At 38.7% G+C, this 12,808-nt stretch overlaps 3 protein-coding genes across 5 annotated transcripts; 2 read left to right on the top strand and 1 right to left on the bottom strand.

Moving 5' to 3' along the window:
- Nucleotides 1-639: 639 nt before the first annotated feature.
- On the top strand, nt 640-2,398 carry tubb4bl (tubulin, beta 4B class IVb-like). The gene is given in 5 exon segments (XM_034143820.1): nt 640-666; nt 1,470-1,578; nt 1,754-1,864; nt 1,982-2,081; nt 2,083-2,398. Coding segments are annotated over 5 exon segments (663 nt in total).
- Nucleotides 2,399-3,829: 1,431 nt separating this feature from the next.
- Nucleotides 3,830-7,263, bottom strand: crb3a (crumbs homolog 3a). Of its 3 annotated transcripts, XM_034143984.1 has the most exons (6): nt 7,134-7,161; nt 6,944-7,046; nt 6,673-6,754; nt 6,144-6,347; nt 4,668-4,714; nt 3,830-4,574 (listed from the first exon to the last, which is right to left on the bottom strand). In XM_034143984.1, the coding sequence occupies exons 4-6, from the start codon at nt 6,283-6,285 to the stop codon at nt 4,362-4,364; spliced, it is 402 nt and encodes a 133-aa protein (XP_033999875.1). In that variant the 5' UTR covers nt 6,286-6,347; nt 6,673-6,754; nt 6,944-7,046; nt 7,134-7,161; the 3' UTR covers nt 3,830-4,361. The 3 variants fall into 3 exon arrangements, with proteins under 3 accessions (XP_033999875.1, XP_033999874.1, XP_033999873.1); XM_034143983.1 differs by having other exon boundaries at nt 6,944-7,263; XM_034143982.1 differs by having other exon boundaries at nt 6,673-7,262.
- A 1,318-nt stretch (nt 7,264-8,581) lies between these two features.
- Nucleotides 8,582-12,679, top strand: asf1ba (anti-silencing function 1Ba histone chaperone). Its single transcript, XM_034143979.1, has 4 exons — nt 8,582-8,967; nt 10,012-10,127; nt 10,808-10,984; nt 11,831-12,679. Exons 1-4 carry the CDS (start codon nt 8,859-8,861, stop codon nt 12,020-12,022), a joined length of 594 nt encoding a protein of 197 aa, XP_033999870.1. The 5' UTR covers nt 8,582-8,858; the 3' UTR covers nt 12,023-12,679.
- Nucleotides 12,680-12,808: the final 129 nt, after the last annotated feature.

Below are 12,808 nucleotides of genomic sequence, written 5' to 3'. Positions count from 1 at the left end.
TGACTTTTGCATGAAATTATAATTCTTCTGAATGATGTGCGTGCGTGCGTGCGTGCGTGCGTGCGTGCGTGCGTGCGTGCGTGCGTGCGTGCGTGCGTGCGTGCAGCGCCCATACACTATGGTGCACCCCCCCAAATCAGGTAAGTTGAACTGCCCCAGCCCCGCAGCCCCCGGGTCAGAAAGGCAAGGAGAGTCAGGCTAAGGTAAGGTGTTGAGGTGTGAGATTGAGGCCTTTAGTAGACAGTTGGAATGTAAATAGTGGTAAAAACCAGTGGTTTCTGTAAAATCTATTATTTGAGTTAAATCGTTTTTGTGTCCAGTTATAAAAACACGGGCACCACAAAATGGAAACCACATTTTTAATGTGGAAGTAGATTACAGCCCTCTCTTCACTTGATTAGGACAGCTCCTTCTGATGTAATTAATGTAAAATACAGTAACAAAACAGAGGTTTATGTGAAATAGTTCTTTTTTTGAAATAATGGTTTTTGTGTGCAATTATAGGTTTTAATTTTGTATTTATGTTAATTTAAAATAAATCAAACTCCCAAAAAACGTAGAGGGGGGGGGGGGGGGGGGCGCCAGCTAAAATCTTGCCTAGGGCAGCAAATTGGTCAGGGCCCTGGTGTTGGCGTTCACATGAACTTAGAAACAACATCTAATAACGTGGGATAATAAAAAAGTTGATACTTCAGAAGATGTTCTCAAACTACAAATGTTACTATCTTTGTCCTTTCGAGCCAAGGCTGATTGATGCCATGCTTCAAAGTAATGAAATCATGGAGCCTTACAATCGGCTACAATGTTAAAAATGCAAACGAGAGACCTTGATGACCTCGCTACAATAGGCCGTGCATGTGTGTTTGTTTTGTGTGTGTGAAAAAAAAAGTCAATGTTTATAATTAAATGCAAACTTTATATTTTACTTTTCTACTTTTTTTGTGGAATTCTGAAAGAAATTACATTAAGGATTTACGATAGATGTAAAGTTACAGTGTGCACTCGTCATAGCAGCCTCCTCCCCCCCAACCCCCCCTTATTACCTATTTACCTATAATTCTTTTGGTACCAATCCCAGCCACAACATATCTATTTTACAGCAATCCATGATGTTATTTTGTTGTTTTAACATGAAATTATTTTATGTTTAGTAGTTTGGAGTGTGTGTGGTTGTAGAGAATTGAAGACACTGTTACTTATCAGATTATTGCCATCTGCTGATTACTCCTGAGACAGTCTGCATCTCAGACTAATGGACTGCTCTTTTGACCTGCATTCAATCTGATAATTAAACAGATATTTTAGCTTTGCATGTTTAAAAATAGCTTCGTATAAAGTAGCTACAGTATGTGCTATTTCAGTGAACTCAGCTACTTTTAGCTATATTCAGTTTGTACATTTCTATTTTTACCTTGGCCTATATTAACATCATTCTCTCTCCTTTCCTCCTACGTCTCTTTTTTCCTTAGTTCTGGGAGGTGATCAGCGATGAGCATGGCATTGATCCCACCGGTGCCTACCATGGAGACAGCGATCTACAGCTAGACAGAATCAGCGTCTATTACAATGAGGCCACAGGTAAGCTACATATTCAGCTTTAACACACATAGCATATTCAACCATCTTTTTTCTTCCTTTACCTACCCAGCCCCAGATGCAAAATGATTTGCATACACGTCTGAGTTTTACATTAAACACAGCATGCTTAACAAGCTTGTTAGATTGAGGAGTGACGTTGTCAACCTGATTTCAGGTGGAAAATATGTTCCACGAGCCGTCCTGGTGGATCTGGAGCCTGGCACAATGGACTCAGTCTGGTCGGGTCCCTTCGGGCAGATCTTCAGACCCGATAACTTCGTCTTTGGTAAGCTGTGTGAAGAAAAAGTGAATATACACTGAGCTGGTATTAAAACGAAGATTTTTTCTTCCATGAGAATAGCTTCCGTGTGTTTCCTCCAATAATGAACTGTATTCACTACAGGACAGAGTGGAGCTAGAAACAACTGGGCCAAGGGCCACTACACTGAGGGAGCCGAGCTGGTGGACTCCGTCCTGGATGTCGTGAGGAAAGAGGCGGAGAGCTGTGATTGCCTCCAGGGCTTCCAGCTCACTCACTCCCTGGGTGGCGGTACTGGATGTCAGCCTCAAAATGGCTGCCACGTTTATCAGCAACAGCACTGCCATTCAGGAGCTCTTCAAGCGCATCTCTGAGCAGTTCACCGCCATGTTCCGTCGTAAGGCCTTCCTCCACTGGTACACCGGGGAGGGCATGGATGAGATGGAGTTAACAGAGGCAGAAAGCAACATGAACAACCTGGTGTCCGAGTACCAGCAGTACCAGGACGCCACCGCTGAGGAGGGCGAGTTTGAGGAAGACGGAGATGAGGAAGTCGCCTAAAAAATCTGCCATTCAGGCCTCCAAACTTCATTTTTCTTCAACTGTTCCTTACATCCCTTTCCATCAGGAATTTACATTCACACTCTGAAAACATCATCATCTAATCCATCGCTCTAGTATTAGACATTGATGTGTACCAATACTAGTACATTTAATGCTTTAAATGTTTTTGTATGTTGTTTTTGCACTGAATTACTGTCATCCTTACATTTGTCCTGTCATTGCCTTTCAGAATTAAAAACCAAATGATTTTAACTGTGAATCCTTGAGTTTGGAGGGTAAATAAAATGTTAATAAAAGCCACTTTTACTGCCTCTGAGTATTTTTTTCAAACATTTGGTCTACCTATGTTGTAAATGTATTATCTTTTCGATTTACACACGACATCTATTGCACGTCTGTCCGTCCTGGGAGAGGGATCCCTCCTCTGTTGCTCTCCCTGAGGTTTCTCCCATTTTCCCTTTAAACTGTGGGGTTTTTTCCTTTTTTGGAAGTTTTTCCTTGTACCATCTGAGGGTCTAAGGACAGAGGGTGTCGTATTGTCATACTGATATTCTGTACAAACTGTGAAGTCCACTGAGACAAATGTAACATTTGTGATATTGAGCTATATAAATAAACATTGATTGATGATTGATTGATTGATAAACGTTTATTTGACAAAAGGCATAAATAAACATGTTACATTTTAAAACATCTGATTAATCATGACGCATTATGAAATGCATGGTTGATCCAATTTAATTGAACTACAGAGGGAATACTTATAATACGTAGTGTAAACAATTTCTTGATTTAGCTTAATATCATTTCTCAGCATAACTTTTTATTGTACAGCTGTCTATATAAAAAACGTTTTTAAAGGGCCCATGTCATGGCCATTTCCACTGATCATAATTCCATTGTTGAGGTATACTAGAATAGATTTATACTGTGCATTTTTCCAAACTCACATTGGTTTCTCATACAGCATCTCTGTAAACTACGTGTATTCACTGAATTTCACTCTCTGCCTTTAACGGCTCGTTGTAGCTCCAATAGCTCCAGCCCCCACCCTCCCTGTGAGCACAGTGTGCTCTGATTGGTCGGGACGTTGTGAATCGCGCTGAGCTCCGTGGAGGTGTTGTTTCCTTGTTTAGGATACACAGCGAAACACAGCCAAACTCATCTGGAGCACACACAAACTCACAGCCGGATTAAAAACAATAAGTGTGGCTTGATATTGAGTAAGAAAAAGGTTGATAAACGCTGCGAGAATGGCCGTACCCGGAACGAAATGGAAGAATCAAATGGACAATGACGTATCTCCAACGAGGCGTTTTGGGGAGGTATTTTCTGTGTTAGAGTTTTACACGCTACAGGGTGTACTTTGAGGGTTTTGACTCTGCACACCGTTTACATGCATACAAACCTTCATAACACACAAGGGGACGGGTAATAACCGGAAAAGCATGACATGGGCCCTTTAAACTGTAATAAGATGTTTCATTGTTATTATTATTAGTCTGAAAATTATTTGTCTTGATTTAAAATGCAATGGACTCATCAGGACTACAAATATATTGCTTTTCCCTGTATCAAATCAAAAAAAGCTACATAGTAAATGGCAACCTTAACAAGAAAAAACATCTCTAAACTAAAAGATTAGTGGAGATAAAATACTGAAAGTCTTAATTTGTGCGAAATAAATGTTCAAAAACCTCCTTGAAATGTTAAATTGTTCTTCAAATCTTGTGAGATCCATACATCCAGGTGCATTTCTTCATAGTGCCACACAGGAACCATTCAATGCCCATTGAAATGAAAGCAGTAAGTAAATGCATCATGTGAATAGGCCTCAAACCTGGCAATAATGTCCTCTCTTTATCCTGGGAAGGTGTTTCTTTGATTGATCAGCTGAAGGTAGACTCTACAAAAAAATGTCATCCTTGAAGGATTTTGTAAAAACACAAAGCTTAAGATTTCAAATGAGTCTTTCCTCCTTTGGTAACTTTAGAGCATCTGGTGCTGCCACACCATGTGCACCAGACTGTTCCTCAGCACTGGGTCTATACGTCCCTTCTGTCTGCCTCCTCTTTTTCACCACGCAGAGGAGCCAGCCAAGAACGGCCAAGACTATGGCCAGAACACCCAGTGTGACTGTAGGGGCCACGATGGCTGCAATGTTGGGTCCGTCCTAATAGAGAAATACAGAACATTTGAAAATCTGGTGACACTGGTTACTCTTCTTAAAGTAATTTAGTGGTCAAGATAATTTCTATTTACTTACATCGGTGCCATTAGAACGGGTCTCGCTTGCAAGCATAGTATAATTCCCTGTGAAAAGAAAAGAAATGTCAGAAACACTGCAGTAAAATGTTAAGCCTTTCTTTTCAAAACCTTTCAAAAAGCTCTATGCTTGCCTGTTTATTGTACATACAACTGAAGATGGGCTTTCTCACTGCTGGATAACTGGTAACCTATTAACTAAAACAATCCCCCGTTCACAATAATCTAGGATGCATTTCAACAGTTGTTTAAATGCACAAGCATGTTAACTGACCATTGAGTAAGGTTACTGCATATGTATGGAGATGTTTTAAACTTCAGCCGTAACCTGGTTTCACCTAGTAATCTATAGTGGACTTAAAATAATTAATTCAGTTTTTCGGGAAATGTACTTTTTGTCCAAGACAATTTTCAGGCAACCGGCTCCAGGATGGGAAGTAGCTGCCTGTAAAACTGCAAATTGTTGTTTTGATTTTTCAGTTCTAATACAAGATGTAAAACATGCTTAAACCCTTTAGTGTGTAAACGCATTCACTGAAATAACTATCAATTCATGAAGAAAGGAAGATGTATAGAGGGATCCTTTAAAAGTAGTTGATATAAAGTGCAAAATTGATTTTTGTTTTACAAAAAACTCATGTTCAAACTTACTAACAGGAGGCAGCTATTGACCTACTTTTGAACTGTTATCTAGTTACATGAATTTCATTTATTTTTAATGCAGGGTTAGAAAAAAATGGAACCAACAGCACAGTAGAAGTAGTTTCATGCCCACAGTGCAGCATATGATATCCAGACAGCCTATTGCTGTTCCCAGCCATTTTCTCCATGACCAGCCATGTGATTAGTCAGTGACATCTCGAAACTACAAAGTTACTAGAGTGAATGAGGAGGAGGAGCTCAGGAATGCTGAGTGTACTGCGGTTTTACAGTCAGCTCAGTCAAGCAAAATGCTAGTTTGAAATACGAGTAAAATACACACAAATAGCTCTTTCGTTTGTTTGTTTGTTTGTTTAGGGAAAAACTATTTAACATCATTTTCATTCAAGAACATTTTGTTTTGGAAACGTAAACCCTCCTTTGAAGTTTTTCGAGTCAATCATTCACTAGGGCAAATATAAACTTTGCAAGGTCACAAGTAGGCTAACTTGATAACAAGAAGCAGGGGTTACAGCGGGGAGCCGAACACATTGTGAAATTGAATTATTTTGCATGTGTAATTATGGATAAGATAAAACCACATATACGTTAAGCTCATTCAAATATGGCAGTGTTTTTTTTAATGCATTACTTAGTCTAATACTCTTGCAAAAAGCTGACAAAACTGTGCATGTTTTAACTTTGTTCTGGAATGTAGGCTATCGTTTATATTTATAATGGCAGGCTATAATGGTGAGTGTGAGTGCATGTGTTAAGGTGTGGTAAGATGCTCATTTGTGTGGGAGTTTTGAGGGTGAAGGGATGGTCACTGACTCACCCCTGACAGGATTACTGCTCAGGAGCAACAGTATAACACTCCTGACCACAACTCCAGGTCTGGCCAGCACATCCGGACACGCCGCCATCTCTACCCGTGACCAGCAGGGCAAAGTGAGGGCAGACATGGGACTCTGGGACATCAGCTTGGGTCCATCATTAGTTCCAACATTCACTGTGTGGATTTATCGCCCATCTGGAACAGCTGAAGGCACATTATTGTCAGTGGAGTAACGATATTTGTTCCTTTTATTCTATTTATTTGTTCACTTTGACACTTGTATCCTTTAATCTAACTGTTGACTCATAAACACCATACAACTACTGAGTCACACATTCAGTCTGATGTTGAATAACCATTAAACCTGCTCAGACCACAGGGAAAGAATAAGCTATAAATAGCATTTTAACTGAATACAGCCTAAATGTTTAACCCCTTCTCATTGGCAGCATTAGTATGGTATGTGCAACTAATAACAAAGAAAATATGTTGTAAAATTAATTTAGCAAAAGCTCCGTTAGACACATACCATTGATCCATTCAGGCGATCGAATCAAAACGGGAAACATCGAGCAGGTGTATTCCTCGCTTCCGCCCCACCTTGTCATAAACTGCAACAAGTGGTTTAGTCCAACAGGTGAAATCTCGAGAAAAACACCGTGCTTCAAAAAAAGCTTGTATCAAAGATTGGACTACATCCTCGACTGTCTGCTCTACCGGTGGTGTTTTATGTAAAGCAGTTTTTTTGTCTACTCTTCAGATCGCCATTGGTCACATGGTTAAGTTTCGTATTACATTACCTGAGCGCAGTTATCCACCTGCAGCAGAGTGAACAACAGATACTCCTTTGTACAGAGTCAAAGAAAAGCGTAGTTTACTGAAGCACAGCAGACCCGATCACTCCTGTTGCCATGAAAACAAAACTCCTTGAAACACACACTATCAAAAAGATCACTTTGATCACAGGTGTGTCAAATAATGCCAATTTACCTCCTGATTCTGGATTTAAACTGAAGCTTTTTTTTAATAGTATGATGCCAGGTCGCTCTCACTTGCTCCAACCTGCTTGAGTAGACAGTGTTTTACTGTACTCCCCTGCACAGTTTACCTAGCAACCTGGCTGAGGGTGGTGGGATGAAACAGCGCCTCCCTCAGGTTTGATCAGGTTACCCAACATGAGGAAGGATATCAACATTCCTGAAATATTTTAAGGATGAATTCTGCGGCCAGCTGGTCCAGTGGACTCTAATCCTCACCTAATCTCTCCCTTCTCATACTCAGAGGGGCAGGGGAAATGTAGGCTGCTTCAAGCCTAATCTGCAGTGGTCATAGTTTTTAATTTGAACAGTGAGAGCAGCGAAGCGTTCTAGAAAAGCAGAGAACTGCTATTGAAAATGACTCTCATATTATTGCAGTTTATAGTGTGAGAAGATGCCAAACCATTATTATTAATTGTCATATACTGTGGTTTTATTTAAATTACCTATACTATTTGGTAATCACAATGTGCTGTGTCAGGCAGTCAAAGTTACTTTATAACATAACCTTAATAGTGAGAGTTATTGCCTAACCACAGTATATGAATGCCTAAGTAATGTGTTGTTGATGGGTGGTGGTGATATGGAGCTGAACATTTAGCTTGCTGAATAAGGCATGCATTATAATTTTTCAGTTTTTATTCACTTTCACAACACAATAGCTTGTGGCCGTCTAATTTCATGAATGTGCATTAAATGTAAAATATGGAAAGACTAATTAATTGCAAATAAGGCATTAAACTCCCATCAGCAATTGTTTTTAATGTAGGAAAGATATGAACAAACTGTGGGCCTTTGTTTTTTAAATTTCTTTTTACAAAGGCTTATTTATTTTTGGAACCAGCCTTTTACTAGAGAAAGCCTGCATCAGTCTGTTGTCCCGCATACAATTACTGCAGGCATGTGGTGTGTGGAACCATCACTAGTACATTGACATGTGCCTGATCATGCATGACGTAAGCCCATATTGAAACAAATGCTAGCTTTGTGAAGCTGTGACACATCAATTTGTGTTCAGAAGAGAACTGTTTCAATTAAAGTTTCCAAAGATGTATTGTGGCATTGTTTTTACTTGATTGCATTGATAGATATGTTTGAGGTGAGAAACCACATATTTGTATTTCCCTGCACCTCTCAGTCCAAGGTACAGCAGTGGGCTTAATGCAGTTGGAAACCAAAACTGTAGCAAAACATCTGCAACATATATGACCTTAAAGATGATCAATTCATAGTTGAAATTTCAATAAAGCGTCCAACTTGATTCAATTAACTTAGCTAGTCAGGAGATAATGAATGTTCTGTTTATTATCTGCTAAGAAATAATGCCACTGTGCCACTAGGGGCCGATTGAGGCACTTTGCTTTTCTTTTTAAGGGTCGGCTCCTGTTTCACCTACCGCTTGCCGTAGGCGCGGTAGAGCCTAGGTAGTACAGTAAAGCGGCGGGAGAACAGAATATCTGTCCTCAAATATAATAACAGTCCACATTTATACACAATAATAAGCAAATAGTGTGCATTGCGTCGTTTCAAGAAGGTTTTAGTTTGTTAAAACCCTTCGGTGTTTGGCAGATAATACCGTTGACCGCGTGCATTGTTGTTCTGCATCTTTTTAAACCATTCGCCTGGAATCTGCTTTGGACGTTTGTTTTTATTAGCCCGTTTTAGCGCTCCAGCAAGAATGGCGAAGGTACAGGTGTTAAATGTGGCTGTCCTAGATAACCCTAGTCCCTTTGGAAACCCCTTTCAGTTTGAAATAACTTTTGAGTGTATGGAGGACCTTCCTGAAGGTAGGTGTCGTTTCACAAAAGTTGTTATTTGAGGCTATTTGAAGCTTGAGCATGTTGCTAACGTTGCGTTGGTTCTGTGTTGGTCTGTGTACTAGAGATTGCTAACGGCTAAAGCTAGGTTAGCCACGTTAGCCAACTTAAGTCAGAGAGTCACATTTTTGAAAAGTACGGTAACCAAATGTTATAAGGTTGTAACGAAGTAATATAACACAGCATGACTTGATGGGTAACCTGTGGTTGACACATCTCCAGGTTGTCTAGCATAGGTCAATTCTTTGAACAAACCCGAGTTTATTGTCCTAGTGTAGACTACTAAAATTCAAATTGCCTCGCCTTACAGTGAATTCATCTCATTCCAGTGATGTTAGTCAAAGCCTTTGTTACTGCTCATTTACTTGTAAAAGTGTTATGCAAAGGTTACAGTGTAACTAAAGTAAATGTCACTAATACGCTTTAGGGGATTTTAATTAAGGGTAGTTAAGCCTTTTAGAGTTTTCTAATAGATATTTTATTCTACCTAACAGCATAGTCAAATAATTGGGTGTCAGTAGTAGCTACAAGTGAAAAACGTTTTTAAATGTTCCATTCAGTACACCTTTATACTTTATATTTACATTTGCTGTGTTGTTTTTTTCTCCTATAATTAGGATTATTAGTCATTTCTCAAATGGCTATAGTTTATAACATTAAAAAGAGGTTTGCAGAGATAATACTGACTTTAACACTTTATTTGTCTCTTTAAAAGTGACTGTACATAGACACATCTCTGAACTCAAGCTCCTGGTATAAACAATGAAAGCAAAAGCTCAAAATATGTGTCCTAACAATGTGAGAATCAGAAAATCATGTATATATTGACTATTTAAATATTGTAGTATTTCTACTAAATGATACATATGATCAGTTAGTTAACAATAATGGCCAGCAACTTTCCTGTTCATCATCTATTTGATTAGTGATATAATTTTCCCAGCACACTCTTCTGTAACTTTGAGTGGTAAAGTGAACCTAACTTCATTTTCTTTTATTTGTTTGTTTTGACAGACCTTGAATGGAAGATCATCTATGTTGGCTCCGCAGAGAGTGAAGAGTATGACCAAGTCCTCGACTCCGTCTTGGTCGGCCCAGTACCTGCTGGGAGACACATGTTTGTGTTTCAGGTGTGTTTGGCTAGGGAAAGAGGAAACTGTGACAGCACTTTGTGTTCCTTTAGCCATTTAGCATATACTGGGTACAGTCATTTTTTAAATAACATGTTATATTACTCAGTTCAACATCGTCAGTTGCATCCTCTTTCTCCTTGCATGTTTCCATTTAAAATGTTGGACATTTGTTTTTTCCAGCATAGCTTCTCTAATTGTTCATAGAGCCTTTTTAAAGATCAGCAAAATTGCAAACAGTCACTTTTACATATTTTGAAAAACGCAGAGGCAATACTGCAGTCCCTACACTACCTGCTCATCTTGTCATGTGACAATAATGCATCCCCACAGATTTGACATAATGTTATTGGATAGTTGTTTTTCCAGCCATAAAACCATGACGGTTTTAGCTCATTGTAGATTTATCTGGACCTTTATTTACATTATGTTGTTTCACTGCATTATCTGTAACTATTGATTCATCTATACGTTTTTTGGAAGCAGTTAAATGCCCATTTTCTGATTTAGGTAAACCATGCTCTAATCCTTTAATTGACAAATAGTGCAAGTCTACTTATCATATCACAACCCTGTCGCCATAGTGTCCACTTGTCAAGTGGACAATTCAATTCCTCAAAGCATTGTACACCAAAATGTTGCCTTGTATTTTACACAACTACTTGTGTTCCTTTTAACAGGCTGACGCCCCAAACACTGGACTGATTCCTGAAAGTGATGCTGTTGGTGTGACTGTAGTCCTGATTACATGCACATACCGTGGACAGGAGTTCATTCGCATTGGTTACTATGTGAACAATGAATACACAGAACCAGATCTTCGTGAAAATCCACCGATCAAGCCAAACTACACACAGGTCAGACAAATGGATAAAGTTCTGTTTTCAATATGACTGTTTAATGTTTATTTGTTATATGAAATAATACTTTGGATAACGATCTTTCATCAACTTAAATGTATAATGTAATTTCTGGTTAAAAAGCAGTTTAAAAATAATTTTCGATGGGGGGAAAAGTAAACTCAAAAATATGTACAAACATTAGGTGAAATACCTTATACACTACATCATTCAATGTACATTTTTTTTTTCTATATTAACCTTTAAAATATAATAAGAAGGCAGCATGGTGCATACATACTCTGCAGAAGTGAGGCTTTTCTTTCTGTTCAGCCTGTACTTTGTAACATTGATCCTTAAAAAATGACTAGTAATCCTATCAAACTCCCTTTGTTATATAACTAGTTAAGCAGAAATGTTACTACTGCAAGCAATGTTCTTCAGTGACAGGCCACTGAGTCTTTGAATGAAAACAATTTGGCACCTTTGTACCGATCTCATCAACAGAGTTCACCTTATCTGTACTTGAGGCTAGATGCCAAACGAAGTGTGGTGATGTCTCATATGAGTGCGCAGTGTGCTCATTAGCGAAAAGTACATGCAGCTAATGGATTAAGATGAAGGCTTCTGGGGAAAGGTTTTCCAATTGCTGTCAGATTGTTCCCATTTAAGTTGTAAATTGTGTAGGCAGACAATTTATATCTTTCCTACTCCCACTGGTGATTTGCACATTCTGTACTGTGCTGTGACCCAACTTAGATATGGTTTTACTGTCTGAAATCTCTTCAGTTTCTCATAGAAAACATATTAATATTCACAAGTAATTTAAATATTTACAAAATGTATATCTATTTTCTTTTTCAGCTTCAGAGAAACATTTTGGCATCGAACCCACGTGTGACGAGATTCCATATAAACTGGGAAGGCTGTGCAGAGCGGATGGAGGACTGTGAAAATGTGGATCCCTCGTCAAACTCCATGCTCCCACCATCATGTCTCCCGGGCAAGGCCCCCCCTTTAGGGATACTACCAGATAACTCCATGGACTGCTTATAGAGCCCCAAAGTTAATACCTCGCAGCACAAGATCTTCTGAAGAATGCCTATGGACATTCGAGTGTGGATGTAAAGACATATTTGCCTTGCAGCTTTCCTTATTTACCTGAAGCTTGTCAAAACGTAACTCTCATCTTGGGATTCAGATGATTGTTTGTTTTAAGGAGGATCAAGAACATCTTACTGGTATGAGCATCACTTATATATGTGAAATGTTCTTAACATAACATTTAAAACATTATTTAACTCATGGGAGGGAAAAGGGTGACTATGACATGAACTGAAAGGGGAAAGAAAGCCGATGTGTGATTCACCTTCCTTCCTCTTGTAGATGCAGAACTGATTTGTACCAGTTTGGGAGGATTTCAGGGCTCAAGCTATAAAACGCAGTGTTGTTGCTGTACAGGAATTTGATAATCTGCCATTATATTTGGGTTCAAATTTATTTTGCACTTAAACCTTTTTCTTTGGGAGTTTTGAATGGGATACATTACTTTTCCATGTTTTTTTTGTTTTGTTTCCAACTTTGTGTTCTAAATAAAAATTGATGTTTATCTATCTGTGTACGAATGTCTGTAATAGTAAGATGTTATTTGTATTTCTCTTCTTTTTTGTCTTTACTTATTTCGTTTTGATTAAACAAGCAGGGGAAGAATATTGCTCCTTTTTTAAATGCGTCTGTGCTGAAAACAAATGTTTTCTCTTTTGTTCTTGTTAAGAATGTCACAAAGAAGTAATTACAGTATTAACATGATCGTTTTAAACAAAACAGAGTGGCAACTCTGTA

Source organism: Trematomus bernacchii, unplaced genomic scaffold, assembly GCF_902827165.1.
Source record: "Trematomus bernacchii unplaced genomic scaffold, fTreBer1.1, whole genome shotgun sequence".
Classification (NCBI taxonomy): Eukaryota; Metazoa; Chordata; class Actinopteri; order Perciformes; family Nototheniidae; genus Trematomus; species Trematomus bernacchii.
The sequence above is the reverse complement of the archived record's forward strand: the minus strand, read 5'-3'. Positions and strand labels throughout refer to the sequence as shown.